At 38.6% G+C, this 18172-nt stretch overlaps 1 protein-coding gene across 2 annotated transcripts in view; it reads left to right on the top strand.

Moving 5' to 3' along the window:
• Positions 1-1806: 1806 nt before the first annotated feature.
• Positions 1807-18172, top strand: part of TOP2B (DNA topoisomerase II beta) — a 57808-nt gene continuing 41442 nt past the window's right edge. The window contains exons 1-3 of one of the 2 annotated variants that reach the window (XM_045088977.1): positions 1807-1987; positions 15900-16055; positions 17134-17224. In XM_045088977.1, the coding sequence (XP_044944912.1) occupies positions 1925-1987; positions 15900-16055; positions 17134-17224 (310 nt within the window). In that variant the 5' untranslated portion in view covers positions 1807-1924. Of the gene's footprint in view, positions 1988-15884; positions 16056-17133; positions 17225-18172 lie in introns of both variants that reach the window. The other variant, XM_045088976.1, reaches the window with a different exon arrangement.

Raw genomic sequence — 18172 nt, 5'->3', positions numbered from 1 at the left:
AAAATATGTGACCTAAGACATTTTTGTTTTCCCTTGAGAGGAAATGCACAGTTGGAAGAGAAGTTCACAAAAACACCTTGTCCACAAAGCAGCAATACGGCTTTTATCTTTTTAAAAAGCTCACTGTCACAGCCATTTGGGGGCAATTCATGCCCTCAAGTACTCACTTTAGTGATAGTTAACTCCCTTTTAGTCCGTCTCACAAGCCAGATTATAAATGACTTGAAATGGGGGTGGGGGGGGGGCTGTTCTTATTTTGAACCCATCGCGGAGCCTGGCACAGAGTGGCAGAGTGTGCGTCCAATCAATACTTGTTGAATGGAATTACGCTGAAAAGCAGGGTGAGGTAAAGCCTTCTTCCATCTGCCAAAGACTTTGGTGCGGCTATATGGGTAATTTTCTTTCTTCGAAAGCTTTAATGTGAATGAAATTATTCCTTAGTGGGCATTTGAAAATTCCACTGAAAGCAGTTTAAAAAATTAAACATGCCCTCCTAGAGGTAGCTGGACAGATGAGAATGAAAAGTGACAGTGGCAAATCCGCATTGTTCAGAGAAGAGAAAGGTCAACAAAGAGTAGAAACAGAACCCTCAACCCACACTGCATTCTTTCCCTGGAACGTTCTCAGCACATCCCTTACCATTCAAGTTCTTTAAATGCAGTTTCCTTGAAACTGACCGTACCCCATTTGAGTGAGGGGAGGACAGGAGAGGGAGGGAAGAGATGGAGGAGGGGAAAGATTCTTTCGACAGCAGCGTCCACTTGGGGCCTTGGGGAGGCCGGGGTCACGGGGCCCTCCTTGCACCAGTGATCTACAACGTCTTGCCTGCGGTTTACAACCGCTCTTTAAAAATACTTTCCCTTTGGGACTGCCCTCGGCTTCTTCCTGCCAACCCCCCTTCTCTCCCTCTCCCCCCCCCCCCCCAGCCGCCTCAGGCAAAGAAATGCCTCGGCTTAGCCCGCAGGTCTTAGAGTAAACAGCACGCTCGGAGGATTACAATCGACCCGGGGCCAATTCGACCCCTTCCTTTTGCCGCCCTCAAACGACCCTTGACAGCAGCCCCTGCTCTCCCCTCGAATGGAAAACCCACAGACACACACACAAACAAAAAACCCCAAGTCTTCCTTTCGGTTGCTACCCGCAATGACGTTTCCCCCTCGGGTCCCGCCCCTCCGGGGGCTTGGAATTTTGGGATTGGCCGAGGGGTTGCGGTGACAAGGCCCCGATTGGGCGCCGAAGCGCTGACTGACAGCGGGGCGGCCGCCGCGCCCTCCCTCCCTCCCGCCCGCCCTCCCTGGTGTGCGAATGTGTGTGTGCGGTGTTATGCCGGACAAGAGGGAGGCGACCGCGGCGGCGGTGGCTCTGTTTATTGTCCCTCTTGGTGTGTGTATGCGAGGAAGTCGGGGGTATAGCGCTGCCCACGAAGGCAGCCTTTGAGGCAGCGGCCCGGCGTTAGCTGCGACTCCGGCAACCCCGGCGGCCGGCCTTCGCGGAGTGTGAGGAAGGACAAGGCGCCTTTGCGTCCCCGCCACGTCTGGACGCCCCGAGCTTTCCGGCTGCGCTCGCCGCGCGCACCTCCGGGCCCCGGCCCGGCTTGCCGCGGCGCCGGCGGGCGAGCGAGAAGGAAGCACCGCGCCTCACCACTGCCGGCCTCCTGCTTCCTTCTCCACCTCTTCCTCAGCGACGGGCCTAGGCCCGGGCGACTCGGCCGCCGCGCCTCGAGTTTGAGGGCGCCGAGCGGCGCGGCCTCCTCGGCGGGCTCGGCCGTCCGTCCGTCCCGGGTCTCAGCGATGGGGCGCGGGGGGCGACGCCGCTAGGAGCACGGCGAGCGGAGCGGTCGGTGCGGAGCAGAGGGGCCCGGCGGCCGGCAGGGAGGCGGGAGCGGCGGCCGCGGCCTCGGGGCCTGTGAGCGGAGGCACCCGCCATGGCCAAGGCGGGCGGCGGCGGCGGCGCGGGAGCCAGCGGCAACGGGGCACTGACCTGGGTGGTGAGTGGCGGACGACGGGGGGCGGGGGCAGGGGTCCCGGGCGCGGCATTGTTCCCGGCCCGCGGCGGGGGTGTTATTCCGCAGGGCCGTCCGGGGGTGGTGGGGAAGGGAAAAGAGAGGGAAATCCGGCGTCCCGAACGGGCGCCCCGTCGGGGATCCTGCCGACAGAATCCCCCGCTCCCCGCCCCCTTTCTTCTTTCTTTACCTCTACGGAGGCTCGGGCTGCAGGAGTATAATGTGCACTTGCAACTTACGGGGACAAACCACCAACCCGACATGAAGCTCTCGCTTCATCTTTTCACGTCTTTCTCAGAGTCTTCCGGGGCAGTCTGAGTTGAGGGGTATTGGCAGTAATGCTTGTGTGTTTCTGTGGGTCAGCACTTTTATCTAAACGTGGCTTAAGAAAATCCCGGAGGAAGGGGTGTGTGTGTGTGTATATGTATTGTAAATGCAAATCAAACCGTTTCTGATGCTCTAAGGTCTCAAAGAAGACTGGATTTGGTGGGGGAATTAGTCTAAGGCAGTTTACACTTCAGTTCATACTCTGATACGATTGAAAGCACATTCGGAAAGGCTGTTTCACCGCAGTTAATATACTGTAGACCGTCCATCTGTCAGCGTGGGATTATTAAAAGAAGCGTTCACCTGCGTCAGCATCGCAGGTGAAACGGGGTTGGGGGCCGAATGGAGAGTGCTGGAGAGGTGACTAAAGTGCTTAGTCCCGGCTTTAAAGGATTTCGGCGCTCTGTTCCTGCTGGGAAGTAGTAGAGGAGGGGAAGACCTGGAGAGATCCGATTCCCACGGCCGATCGATAATTCACCAGCATTTCACTTGCTCAGCATTGAGTTCAGAGCAGGGTCATTTCCTACACAAAAAAGCCCAGCTCAGCCAACTGACTTGGTTTCCAGGAGAAACATTTAACAGGGACTTTCGATGGATCCTCCCTTTTTTCAGAACACCCGAGGAAACTTTCTTATTGGCATTTTTATTTCTAATTCTTCTTTTCTCTTGGGCGAGGTTTGCGGGAGTCGAGTAGCAGTTCTGCTGTATTAACAAGTCCTCCTTGTAAAAAGCATGTTAGTGACAGCAGGAAAACATTTTAACCATTTGTATTTGGGTGTCAGGAGCTTTGCAAAATAACTTGCTAGGCTCTTATTGTTGAATTATCTGAAATTTTTATGTTACTCCAATAATACAGTATGAACAGACCAGAGCCAGGAGAGATAAAATGCCAGATTATAAATTAATGGTCCATGTTTTCCATTCCAGAGGGGGGGAATGCATAAATGCAAGTTAATGATTTTTAAAAATGGGTGGCCCTTACTCCTGTTCTAGTAGAATCAAACAACTTCTGATAATTGAGTTAGCCAGATGGTTCTTATTCACTCTTTGGAAGTGCCGAGGCCAGATATGTGTTTCTGAGCACCTCTGATTCTGTAATGGGAAACATTTTGCTCCAATATTGAATTGGTTGGCATTTGACACGATAGCAATGTTTGAATTTACTCTTACTTAACTTTGTAGATAAATGACCGTTTTTTTTCTTTCAAGCTCAGTAGGAAACTCATTTACATAAAAAAATTCATGAAACTTAGAGGGTCTCATTCAGTATCAGAAAAATTAATTTGATAATAAAACTGACTTATTTACTAAAGATTTTTCACTATAAACCTAATATGGGAAATACAGTAAAGCAAAAAATCACTTGATCTTTTATTTACAGATTATATCCTCTTGTTGAATTACAAGTATATTAAAAAGATAATTACTCCATACGTCCACTTTAAGATTTGATGCTTGCTTTAAATTTGTCAGGTTATATGAGCATCTTTATGTCCATAATATACATCATTGATAATAGACTAATTTTATGGGAGGCAGTATAGTGAAGTGGTTATGAGCCTGGACGATGATGTCAGATTGATGTAGTTTTCAGATCCTTTCTCCAACACATATTGCAAAAGGGACCTAAACTTTTATAGCCTGTTTTCTCATCTATTAAATAAGGTTGCGTTGAGAATTAAGTGAAATAACGTATGTAGCCAGTGCTGGGCTTAGTAAATGTTTTTTTGTTGTTGGTGGTGAAATTCAAAAAATGTACACTCAGAATAATGAAGTTGACTTATACATGAAGTGCTTTTAAACCAGGGTGAAAGCAAATTATTCCTTTGAAAGAATTCAGGGATTTGTTTCAGTGGTCATCTATTTCTGCAGAGGGGTAACTTTGCCTGCTTTGTTGAAACTGGTGTTATGTTGCCACCTGCTTGTGGGTAACAGGAAGAAAAAAAATGGAATTGGTCCCTGATATCATTCTTTTGGGAGGGGGATGGGTAATACCATGTGTTGCTGGTATTAATTTGTGTTAGGATGCTTGCCAGCATGTAGTATTAACATCGTCACTGCATGAAAGTTTACATTTTAATACATGAAACCACAAAGCAAAGTGGTATAAGATTGACATTAACTTCTCCTTTTAATAATGTATTTTGTTTGTGTTTGATTTGCAGCTTCTTAAGCAGATTTTTAAGAATTTTTAAAAAGTGGAAAACATAAATATAGTAAACTGTTTTGAGTTAACATTAACAACAGCTATGAAGGCTTCCTGAACCAAGCAGAGTTTTTTGAGTTAACTTTTAGTTCATAAAGCTTTGATTAGTAGAAGCTGTAGTCTATTTCATTAAGTCATTTGTAGTTTTTTTTTTTTTTAAGATTTTATTTATTTATTTATTTCTCAGAGAGAGAGAGAGAGAGAGCGCGCACAAGCAGGCAGAGTGGCAGGCAGAGGCAGAGAGAGAAGCAGGCTCCTTGCTGAGCAAGGACTCGATCCTAGGACCCTCGGATCATGACCTGAGCCAAAGGCAGCAGCTTAACTGAGCCACCCAGACGTCCCAAATCATTTGTAATTTTATTTTATTTTTTTTAAAGATTTTATTTATTTATTTGACAGAGAAATCACAAGTAGGCAGAGAAGTAGGCAGAGAGAGAGGAGAAAGCAGGCTCCCCTCGGAGCAGAGTTCCGATTCGGGGCTCTATTCCAGGACCCTGGGATCATGACCTGAGCCAAAGGCAGAGGCTTTAACCCACTGAGCCACCCAGGTGCCCCCATTTGTAATTTTAAAGTGGTTATAAAAACTTCTGTAGATGTACTAGAATACAGTTAATCACTATGTGAATATTGATCTTTTTTTCTTGAATAATTTGATAGATTAAAAGATGTTATTATTAAAAATATTAAGCATATAAGTAAGTGTTGGCAAGAATAATATAAGAAGCCTTCCTCTGTTTATCATGTTTTAACAGTTACCAACTAAAGGTCACCCAGTTTGCTCCTTTATTTTGAAGGGGAGCAAATCCTAGAATTATATCACTTCATCTATAAATAGTGCAGTGTTTATCTCTAAAACATAAGTTTCTTTAAAACATAGAGCACAATTGACGTTTTTTAAAAAGTAAAATTCAATGAAACATAACACATGCTTTTTTTCCTGTAGATTTCTAATTCAAAACACAATTGTATATTTAAATATTTAAAGATTTGTATTAAGAACCTTTCCTTAGCAGCTCATTATTGCAAGTCTGAACTCCTCAATTAGACTTTCAAGCCAATTCTTTGTTTTCTTTTTTTTAAGATTTTATTTATGTATTTTACAGAGGGATCACAAGTAGGCAAGAGAGGCAGGCAGAGAGAGGGGGGAAGCAGGCTCCCTGCTCAGCAAAGAGCCTGATGCGGGGCTTGATCCCAGGACACTGGGATCATGACCTGAGACGAAGGCAGAGGCTTAACCCGCTGAGCCACCCAGGTACACCATAAATCTTAATTACTCTTCAAGTCTAGTTCAGAGTCTCACCAGACTTTCATCCTAAAATTTACACTCCTCTTTTTCTGTTACCCTTATGGGTCAAAACCCATAAATGTCTTTTTATGTAACTTTCCACATGGTAATTTTGTCTTAACAATTAGATTATAAACTCCTGAAGATGGAGATCACGTATTATACCAAAATTTTATACTGCTTAGCAAAGAGCTGGATTCATACTCCAGCCTCAGTTATCTTAACAAATTGGATAATTAACAACTAACTTTCTGAAAGGTCTGCCATCATTATTTTTTTTTTTAAAGGTTTATTTATTCATTTGAGAGAGAGAGGCAGGGGAAGGTAGGGGCACAAGAGACTCAGGCAGACTTCCCACTGAGTGCAGACCATATTGTGGGCTTTTGTAGGCTTGATCCTAGGACAGAGGTGCCCCCAAAAGTCTATCATATTAGACAAGTGATTAGGTAGCAGTGTTCTTTAGATACATTCTCAAGTAACATAATAGCAGTACTTAGCAACTGTAATTATAGCTGGTGCTAACTTTTCTAAATGGAAGTGAGTGTTCCCTTGTAGTTTTAGATCTGTTACTTAGGTCTCAGTAGTTACATTTTACTAAGGCAAGACATTAAAAAAAAAAAAAAAAAAAGCCTTTTCTGGAGTTTTTATTTTTTTTTTAAATAGGACCCTCTTCAGAGAAAAGATGAGATCGGGATAATTATTTTCAGTTGCAGAGAAGGAAACCGGTTTAGAGATTAGGTAACAAACTGTTAATCACCTGGCTAAGGCAGAGACGGGATTGAAACCAGGTTTATCTTCTTAACCATGATTTATACAGCCTTACTCCTCACCTTAAACACACTGGAAACCAAAAAAACCTTGGGGAACCTGGATGGTTTAGTAAGTTAATAAGCCTCTGACTCTTGGTTTTGGTGCAGGTGATGATCTGTGGTTCTTGAGCTCTGCTCTCAGTGGGGAGTCTGGTGGAGAGTCCTTCTCTCTTTCCGGCTCAATTTACCCCTCCCCCCATTTGCACCTGCGCCTGTGTGCGGTCCATCTCTCTAAAATAAATAAATCTTTTAAAAAATAAAAACCAAAAAACTTCATCTTTTATACCCTGATGTGACAAGATAAAAAAACCTTCTAGGATATACTTGTATCTCTTTGTACTAACTTTCTTTTACTTTCACACAAAAAGCTAGGAAATACATTTCCTTTTTAGGGTATATGTATTTTGTTTAACAATGCTTTTTAAAGATTATGGGTTATGAAATCAGATCACGTGGTTTCGTAGTTCAGCTTCTTCAAGTACTAGCTTTGTTAGCTTTGGAAAAACACTTTTTCACACTTCCATTTCCTCATCTGTAGAAAGAGAATCATGATAACCATGTCTACTTCATGGAGCTCTTACAAGGGTTGACTGGGATTATCCATATAATTCCCATAATGCTGCCACATAATAAGCTCTCAGGTGGGTACACACACGTGTCTTTTTTTCCAAATCAATTGAAAAGAATTTTCCTATCTTTTGTCTCAGAGTAAGTGAGAATTTTTTTAAAGCTTTTTTTTTTTAATTTAAAGATTTTATTTATTTGACAGAAAGAGATCACAAGTAGGCCGAAAGGCCAGCAGAAATAGAAAGAGAGAGAGAGAGGAGGAAGCAGGCTCCCTGCTGAGCAGAGAGCCCACCCAACATGGGGCTCCATCCCAGGATCCTGGGATCATGACCTGAGCCAAAGGCAGAGGCTTTAACCCACTGAGCCACTCAGGCACTCTGAGATTTTTTTTTTTTTTTTAATATTGTGAAATCACCACAATAAGTCAACATTCATCACCACACAGTTACAATGTTTTTCTTGTGATGGGGACTTTGATTTACTCTCTTAACAACTTTTAAATGTACAATGCAGTATTGTTAACTATAGTCACTGTGCTGTACATTACATTCCCAGGACTTCTTACTTTTTAACTAGAAATTTGTACCTATTGGTCACCTTCAACTGTGTTGCTCCCTCTAGCTCCAAATTCAGGATTTTTGCTTTGTTTTGATTTTAGAGTCCACATATAAATAAGATCATACAGTATTTGTCTTTCTCTGACTTATTTCATTTAGCATAATGCTCTCAAGATTCACTCATGTCACAATTGACAAGAGGTCCTTCTTTTTTTAATGATGATATTCCTGTGTATGTGTGTGTATACCACATTTTCTTTATCCATTTATCACTGGATGCTTAGGTTGCCTGTGTGTCTTGGCTCTTGTAAATAATGCTGGAGTGAACATAGGGGTGCATGTATCTTTCCAAAAAAGTGTTTTTGTTTTCTTCGGATAATGCCCAGAAATGGAATTGCTGGAGCATGTGGTAATTCTGTTTGTAATTTTTTTGAGGAAACTCCATACTGTTTTCCATGGTGGCTGCATCAATTTACATTCCTACCAACATGTATGAGGGGTCCCTTTTTTCCACATTCTTGTCAACATTTGTTATTTCTTTTTGATAATAGCCATCTTGACAAGTGTGAGGTGGTCTTGATTTGCATTTCCCTGACAATTAGTGATGTTGCATGTCTTTTCATTTGTCTGTTGGCCATCTGTATGTCTTCTCCGGAAACATGTTTATTCAGATCCTCTGCCCATTTTTTAATCAGATTTTTTCTTGCTATTGAGTTGTAGGAGTTCTTTATATATTTTGGATATTAACCACTTATCAGATTTATCATTTGCAAATATTTTTCCTATTCAGTAAATTGCCTTTTCATTTTGTTTATGGTTTCCTTTGCAGTGCAGAAGCTTTTTAGTGTGATGTAGTCTCACTTATTTTTGCTTTTGTTGTCTTTGCTTTTCATGTCAGTTAAAAAAAAAATCATTGTCAAGACCTACATCAAGGATCTTCTATATAAGTCTTTTAATTCATTTTGAGTTAATTTTTGTGTATAGATCAGATAGGGGTCCAGTTTCATTCATGCATTTGGCTGTCCAGTTGTCGCTGTCCCAACATCATTTATTTATTGAAGAGACTATCCTTTCCCCATTTTATATTATTGTTTTTTTTATCATAAATTAATTGACCACGTGTGTGTGGGTTTATTTCTGGGCTCACCATTGGTCTTTGTGTCCATTTTTTATGGCAGTACCATACAGTTTTGATTACTGTGGCTTTTAATATAGTTTGAAACTGGTGACTGGGATGCCTCTAGCTCTTTTCTGTCTCAAGATTGCTTTGGCTATTTGGGTCTTCTGTGGTTTCATACAGATTTTAAGATTGTTTTATTTCTGTGAGAATGCTGTTGGAGTTTTGAAAGGGATAGGGACTTTTATTTTTTACTTTTTATTTATCTACCTTTTTTTAAAAGATTTTATTTATTTATTTGACAGAGAGATCACAAGTAGGTAGAGAATCAGGCAGAGAGAGAGGGGGAAGCAGGCTCCCCGCTGAGCAGAGAGCCCGTTGTGGGGCTTGATCCCAGGACCCTGAGATCATGACCTGAGCCGAAGGCAGTGACTTAAGGCACTGAGCCACCCAGGCGCCCCTATTTATCTACTTTTTTTTTAAGTCAGTGAGAGTGGGGAGGGTCAGAGGGAGAAGGAGAGAATCTTAAACAGACTCCATGCTCAGCACAGAACCTGTCACCGGGCTCAATCTCATGATCCTGAGATCATGACCTGAGCCCAAATCAATATCACACACTCAACCAACTGAGCCTCCCATGCTCTCCTGTAGTAGGGACTTTTAAACAATATTAATTATTCCAGTCCATGAGCATGGAATAACTTTCCATTATTTATGTCTTCAGTTTCTTTCATCAGTGTCTTAGTTTTCAGTGTATGGGTCTTTCACCTCCTGGTTAAATTTATTCCTAAGTATTCTTTTTGTTTGAGTTGTAAATGGGATTTTTAATTCCTCTTTCTGATAGTTTGTTATTATTGTACAGCGACACAACGGTTATGTGTATTGATTTTCTATTCTGCAACTTTACTGGATTGGTTTTAATAGTTTTTTGGTGGAGTACTTAGGTTTTTATTTTATATGTGATCTGCAGATAGTTACAATTTTACTTCTTGCTTTCTAATTTGGATGCCTTTTAGAGAAAGTGTACTTTTTGTTTTTATAATGGACATTCAAACACTCCTTATGATCTTAAGTATCCCTCACCTTCTGTCTCTCTCCTTGTCCATTAGTTTAGGAGAGCATTTCTTGAAGAGCATAGTTTGAAGGCAAAGTGTTGGTTTTGTTTTTATTAATGGTGGATAGATAGCATGGCCCTCTTTGTTGTTACATGGGTGAAATATGAGTGAAAAGAACATCAAAACATGACAGACTTGAGGGAGAAAGGAAGGGGAGGAGATGAAACAAAGGGTAATGTGAAATCTGAGGGGGTCATTTATAGAAGATAGGAAAAGAGGCTTGTTGCCAAGATTTTGCTAGTGCCACTCTTGTTGGCTTGGTGATGGTGAGATTTCTGTGCCGATTATGTGAATGAGTGGCTCAGTTCCTTTTTAGCACCAACTGGCAAACCATCTCCTTTCCCCTCTTTGGCAGCAATTCATTCTCTTACAGAAAAACAAGAACTGGGTGATTGCCCCAAATTGCTATATCTCACGTGACTACTCTGTGCATGGAAGAATCTTTTTTTTTTTTTTTTCCTTAACAGAATGATCTTGGTATATATTCATTCTGAAATAGAAAAATTTGTTTTATTGCAACGTTTTTCTTGTGGCTGAGAAGTATTCTTTCTTTTTTCTTTTTCTTTCTTCTTTTTTAGAAGTATTCTTGATAAAGGTTGACTTTTGGATAAAAGTATTAGATCTATATTATTTCACTAGGAGTTAGCAATATTGCAAAAGTGCTTAAAATATTAATATTTTAATATGGATTTTATGTATTATTTTGATGTTTTGTTATAATTAAAAAATTCCCAATGCATTAATTTGGCAGCCAGCTTTTGAACTTCAGAAAAAGTCAGTTATGGTGTCATGTGTGTAAACCACAAATAATAGAATTAAAATGTTTTAGGTTTGTGGAGGATATTTTCATATAGGGTTATTTTACATTTTTATTTGTCTTTAGTTTAATGTGGTAATGAAAATGTTGCTTTGGTTTCTTGTATTCTAGTGTTGTTAGATGCTGCAATTACTTATTTCTATAAATAGCTTGGTATTTTGTCCACACAAATTTAAGCAGCAAAATAAATTACAAAAAAACTTAAATTGTAAGTTTTCAATTTTATCAAACCTTTTTTTAAAATTATATCAAACCTTAAAGTTTATGTAGAATGATTTTGGTAATTGATTATTTTTAAGGGCATATTGTGAACTTTTATTTAATGTGAAATACTTAGTCAATTACTGTAGTACAAGATATTTTACTACTATGAATATAATAAGAATAAGGTTAAATAATTTTGAATCAAAAGACCCCTTTTCAATGTTCAAAATGAGCATAAATTAAAAACTTTACATTAAAAAAATTAGTAAAAAACAAAAAAAACTAATACAACGGCAACAGCAACAGAAACAAAGTTAAAAAAAGCAAACCTCTATTCCCCTATATACTTGCCTCAATTAAACATGAGGATGAGGGGATTATTAAAATTCAAGAAGAATTTTTCACCACAAATAGAGCTAATCACAATGGGAAAACTGATGGATTTACAAGTAGACCAAATAAGTTGTTAGTGAAAATTCTTAATGTACTAACGTTAATGTGGAAAGTTTAACTCCCCCCACCCCCACCATGAGAATAATTCTGCAGATAAAAGATGTGTATCAGTCTCCTTTATCATTTGTAGGATTGAGAGTGCTTTTGTAAATGTGTAGATAGGAGTTTGCTGATCTCTTTGTATTCAAGCTAATTCATGATCTCTTTTCTGAATATTATTAGTAACAGTGTTAAAACTGAAGAACTACTCTGGGTGATCTTTCTTTTTTCTTGTTTTTCCTTTTTCTTCTTTTCTAGAGATAGTGGCAATAAGAGTTGTAGGGAAGATGATTAATAGATTTTTCTCATTTTACTTAGTTCTCAGGGCCAAGGTGTTTGTATTTACACTTAGTCTAGGGATGGGATCATCCCACTGAGAGGGTAGTATAATTGCTCTATGTCCCTTCTCCAGATTTTGATTTTTAGTGGCCTGGACATTATTCAGGAGCAACTTTCTGCTAATAAAGAGGAGCTAAAAGAGATCATTATTTTAGGTTTCTTTTTTTAAAAAAAGATTTTATTTATTTATTTGACAGAGAGAGATCACAAGTAGTCAGAGAGGCAGGCAGGGAGAGAGGGGAAAGCAGGCTCTCTGCTGAGCAGAGAGCCCAATGCAGGGCTGGATCCCAGGACCCTGGGATCATGACCTGAGCTGAAGGCAGAATCTTTAACCCACTGAGCCACGTAGGCACCCCTATTTTAGGTTTCTGTGAGAAAATCTTAGAGACCTCTCAGGAGAGAAACTCTTCTTTCTGTTTGCTGCTAGTGAGCCAGAGAGCAATGCAAACTACCATTTGTTGAGAATGGGAAAGTAAAAGACCAATCTGACTGCAATGTTAATTTCTGTTTTCTACTCTGCCAAACTTGCCATTCCTATTTCTGTATTTTGGTTTCACATACCTTTTTGCCTAAATTTTAGTGAGAAGGTTGGGACTACAGAAGTAATAAGTAGGTATTAACAGTGCCACTAGAAGAAAGAAACCTTCAGTTTTATTCTAGTGTAATTACGTTTTCACATACATGGCCTAATAGGCTTTTAAAATACTTCTATATATGTTCATTGTAGAAAACTAGAAAATGTGTATCAAAAAAGAAAATGAAAATAACTTCTGTTTCTACTTCTTACAGATAATTTTGATTGATTTTCTGTCATGTGTATTTTATATTTTTTCATTTGTGTGTATGTATGATAGATAATTTTTTCTGATGACAGTGGGCTCATTTTTATATACTTTTGCAATTTTGTTCACTAAACAGTATAGTTTTCATAAGCTGCTAATTTAAAAATACATATAATATTTTTACATAAAAGATATAGCAAGAGAAGTTTATATAGTCAACACAGTTTTTGGTAAGCATAACTAAAAATATTTACTCAGTGAAATATCCAAGTTTAAAGGTTTATATGCAAGTTTTAGAAATTATTTAATATAAACAAGAGTTGACTTGAAATATTAACAAAGATCTCAAAACACTTTTTATTATGATATTCTATAAATAATGTGTTCCTTAATGCTTTTCATTACTTTAAATAAATGGTGCCTTTTTCTTTCCTTAACATCTATCATATATTTAGGAAAAAACATTTTGACATAATATACTTTAAGTATATTGTCAAACTTATTTTTAATATTTATATATTATTCCTAGAGAAAATTATAAATAGTAATCTGACAAAGCCAACTACATTGCACTTTTTCTCTGATTTTTGAGATATTATCCTAGCAAGAACGACAACTTTTGAACTTGATAGGGATGTGTTAGGTGGCAAGCCAAGAATTCCTTAACTCTCAAGTATCCATTCGGGAGGAAGAAGTGATTGGTAGTGAAGGGATATGGGAGATGTTGTAAATTCTTGAAAAAGGAGTGGTAACGGACTTCATCCTTATTTTCCATACTTGTGTGCCCTTTTAGTTAAGAGTAACTCATCAGGACCAAATGCGGAAGCCCCAATTAGGTAAACATAGGTCCCTGATGAAGTCTAATCTTGAAGATGTTTTCTTTGTTGTGGGTTCTAAAGTAGTAACCTGGGATCAAAAAGCTTTTCCTTCCATGGTTATTATAAGTTCTTGACCTTTATGCAATGATTGCGAACAGTTCTAACTTAATGGTAAGAAGTTACCTCCCTTTGATTCTGTAGCATTTATTGTCTTTAAACACTTGATAAGAGTGTGATCTTAATCCTTACTATTCTGATGACCCATTATACAAAATCAATTACACTTTTACTTTTGGATTTGTGTCTATAAATTAATCAACTCTCTCGTAAAATCAAGGAACATGATTGGAGATTTGGAGCCTGGTATTTTTAAAATGCAGTTTATTTCTGGCTAATTCATCTAACTCTACACAAAAATAGATAATGAAGATTTTATGAAATATCTACTTTCTTTTGTCCAAAGCTATTTTTGATTCAGAGCAGTGTTAATAGGAAACCTTATAAATGAAAGAATGTATAAGAATATAGTCTAAGTGCCTTCTGGGTGTAGTAGGCAGCACGTCAGTCACATAATGTGAAGAATATAGTTTAAAATAGAGCAAAGTTTGTTCATAATACTTTATTTCGCAATGTTAAATTTTTAAAATTTTATGTAAAATTTATGGTCCTGGAAGATTATAATTTGTTTGAATTTTCCTTTTTTTTTTTTAAAAGATTTTATTTACTTATTTGATAGTCAGAGATCACAAGTAGGCAGAGAAGCAGGCAGAGACTGAGAGGAGGAAGCAGGCTCCCTGCTGAGCAGAAAGCCCGACCTACCGACCGCGACCGCGGGATCACGACCTGAGCCGAAGGCCGAGGCCTTAACCCACTGAGACACCCAGGCGCCCCCCTAATTTGTTTAATTTTCATAGTGTTTGTAATTACAGTTCTTGTCCTGGTTTAGACTGCTCAGAAGTTATGTATTTGAGGTTTTTTGTTTGTTTTTTAAAGATTTTATTTATTTACTTGATAGAGATCACAAGTAGGCAGAGAGGCAGGCAGAGGGAGAGAGGAAGGGAAGCAGGCTCCCTGCTGAACAGAGAGGTGGGGCTCGATCCCAGGACCTGAAATCTTGAATCATGGAATCATGACCTGAGCGGAAGGCAGAGACTTTAACCCACTGAGCCACCCAGGTGCCTCTAAGGGTTTTTTTTTTTTTTTTTTTTAAGATTGTATTTATTTATTTGAGAGAGTGAGAGCAAGAGCATGATAGGGGGAGAGTCAGAGGAAGAAGCAGACTCACTGCTGAGTAGGGAGTCCTATGTGGGCTTGATCCTGAGACTCCAGGGTGGTGACCTGTGCCAAAGGCAGTTGCTTAACTAACTGAGCCACCCAGGCGCCCATGTATTTGATTTTTAAGCATACATCGTTTAAATGTAGACGATGTAATGACTTTTTTCAAATATTAATTTTAAAGATAATGGTATGGCTGTGTGTAGGATCTGAATTTAAGTGGTTTATAACTTGCTCAAATTCATAAAATCTCCTCCATTGTTTTGTCTTCTGACTGCTTCATTTCTTCTTAAGTTCAAAGACTTGTGAAGATATCTCAATTTTCGTTGTCTAATATAGGAATTTTTTTTTGACTGTGAAAAAACATGCCATTATAGCACCTTTCTCTTAGTGGCATGTTTTATTTGTCAGTATTAGGAGAAGGAGAGAGTGTGTTCTCTGGAAAACGGGGAAATCTGCAGACATTGGGAATTTGAGTTGGCAATCCTTATCTACTGTTAGGAATGGTTAGACTTAGGATCACCAACCTCTGTTTCCTTGGAACTGGCCCCAAAACTGGAATCAGTGGGTGCCTCAGTAATCGGGCATCTAGCACTGATTTATAAGAAATTATTGGCATGACATATAAAAGTGTGAAATTTGAGATTTCATAAGCCATGCTTAATATTTTCAGTCATATCAGTATATATTAACTACATAGTCACTATTTTGTGTAGCTTGCTTTTGCCTATTCTAGAAAATAATCTAGAGTGGCTTAACGGCAGAAAACTGGTATGTAGAATATTTGTAGACTCCTGTAGGTAACCAGGTTCAGTTATTATGAACCTATATATAGCCTGAACAGAACTCCTATTCCTTGGAAAGTTTTGAGGACTATAACAATTAACTTGATAACTTACAGAATTGGGAAATGTTTATATTTCTGTATTGAATAGATGTAGGCATTACTAGCTATTCTGGTGGCTTTGTATACCTTAGTCAAAACTGCAGTTTTACTCTGTGCTATAAAAAAAAACCTGGCTGTCATAAATAGACCTGTGTCCTTTTAAGACTTAAAAATCAACCTGAGAGATAAGTTTGTCATTAAAAAGAAAACCTATGGCATGTGTCCATATACATTTTAGCTTACCCCTTGGTAGGTTATTTAAATTTGATTTTTTGGTTAATTTTAGACTCTTTTTGATCAGAACAATGCCTCAAAAAAGGAAGAGTCAGAAACCGCAAACAAAAATGATTCTTCAAAGAAGTTGTCTGTTGAGAGAGTGTATCAGAAAAAGACACAACTTGAACATATTCTCCTTCGTCCTGATACGTATATTGGGTCAGTGGAACCATTGACACAGGTAATTGTTAAATTTTGAGATTAGGGGATGTGTATTTGTATCTACTTTATAATAATTTTTTTGTAATTGTATGCTTTGTAAGTACATGATTTCATGTTTCCGTGCTCATAAGCAAAGTGGGGAGAGAACTCTAAGAGAGGTAGAAATGTCTTCATTTTCTGCTAAAGACAAAAAATTAGGTGATATAAACTATGAGAGGTAAGAAGGATAGAGTAAAATGGTAGTATGTGAGTTTTTAAAAGTACCTGTGTTTATGCTGTGGTTTGCTTCAAATTCTAGAATTCAAATTCTAGCACACTAATGACTAGTGCTTACTGTGGACTTGGCTTGCACATATTATCTTGTTTGATTCTAACAATTTTAAACAGTAGGTACCGTTATCCCCATTTTATAGATGAGGAAACTGAAGTTTAAATGAATTTAAATAACTTGCCCAGATCCCTCAACTAGTAAGAGCTGGGGTTTAAAGCTAGCTCTCTGGGTCCAGAGTCATGCTGTGTTCATATTATTTTACTCTGTGCTCTTTACAGAAAAGTATAAAGCATGAAGTAAAAGTGTAAAGTAAATACAAGATTTTTTTTTCTTTTATTTAAATATTGTTTCTAACAATTCTTGGTGCCTTGTATTAATAAGCTGACTTTATAAATAAGAATACAAACTCAATACAAAATGAATAATTTCTCCATTTGAAGTTATTTTTTAAAGATTTTATTTATTTATTTATTTGACAGAGAGAGTGAGATACATAAGCACGCAGAGCAGCAGAGGGAAAGGGAGAAGCAGACTCCTCACTGACCAGGGAGCCTGATTCAGGGCTTGATCCTAGGACCCTGGGTTCATGACTAGAGCCGAAGGCAGTTTCTTAACCAACTGAGTCACCCAGGTTCCCCTCATTTTGAAGTTAATTAAATTGAATATGCATATAGTGAGGTTTAGTGCATCTGAAGTAATGTTTTTCTACTTTGAAGATCTAAGTGTTTACAGAGGAAATGACAGATGTGGGCTTATTACTATGTAAAACTGATGTTAAATGCTTTCTTTACCCCGTAAGACATTTTGAATTTTTCTTATAATGCAGCTAATGTGGGTATATGATGAAGATGTAGGAATGAATTGCAGAGAGGTTACCTTTGTGCCAGGTTTATACAAGATCTTTGATGAAATTTTGGGTGAGTACTTGACTAAGATTTAACTCCTCTGTGCCTTTTGGGGTGTGTGTGTGTGTGTGTGTGTGTGTGAAGCTAGACTTACAGTATAAATTTTAAAGGCATATCTCTTGCTTCTATGCTGAATATAAATGTTCTTCAGAAAATTTTTTATTCACTCTAATATTTTCATATCTGTACACATCATATCTTTGCGTTTATCTGTAAAATGACTGTATTATATTTGATCAGTAATCCACAGTTGATTTATAATCTTGTATGTGTAGTCATTTGAAGAGGTTATGCATACCAGGCATCTGGGGGGCATGTTAAAAATAGAGATTACAGTGCCTGATCCTTGCAGATTTGGTAAGTTTGCTGTGAGACATGTGAAATTGTGTTTTTCACCAACAAATCAGGAATTTCTGTTGGGCAGCCAAGTTTGTTCTGAATGATCTCTGTTTTCTCCAAATCACATGATAAATGAAATCATAATTAAGTGTGGATACTTAATTGATTCCTAGGGAATGCTTGCACTTTGGAAATAGTTTTAGCTAAGCACTTTCTAGAGTCTCTGGGCTCTGTCACCACCATACCCGTGCCACTTGATGTTTCCTAGACAGCTGGGTTGTGTGGATCTCTCGGGGTTAGTTCTGGTCGCTCTTTGGGGAAAGGGCATGGAGTAAAAACTAGTTATTTGTATTTTATACTTTCCACTTTTACTTCCCAGCTATCCACTTGATTTTACTTTTATGTCACATAGTGTTTACCAGGAACATATATTTTCTATGATTGAAGTTGAATTTGACAGCTAGCTTGTGTAAAATTTGTGTAGTCATATGTCTAACCACAGTAGTGGTTAATGTATGCAAATACATTATCAGTTATAGAGCATAGGATTTAGAATTTTGATTTCTAAGGATGCTGAAGACTTTGTCTAATTTAAAAATAACTGATTTTAGCTCAACCTCC

The sequence above is a fragment of the Mustela putorius genome, unplaced genomic scaffold (assembly GCF_011764305.1).
Source record: "Mustela putorius furo isolate JIRA1106 unplaced genomic scaffold, ASM1176430v1.1 tig00003834_pilon_pilon_pilon, whole genome shotgun sequence".
In the NCBI taxonomy this organism is placed as follows: domain Eukaryota; kingdom Metazoa; phylum Chordata; class Mammalia; order Carnivora; family Mustelidae; genus Mustela; species Mustela putorius.
The sequence above is the reverse complement of the archived record's forward strand: the minus strand, read 5'-3'. Positions and strand labels throughout refer to the sequence as shown.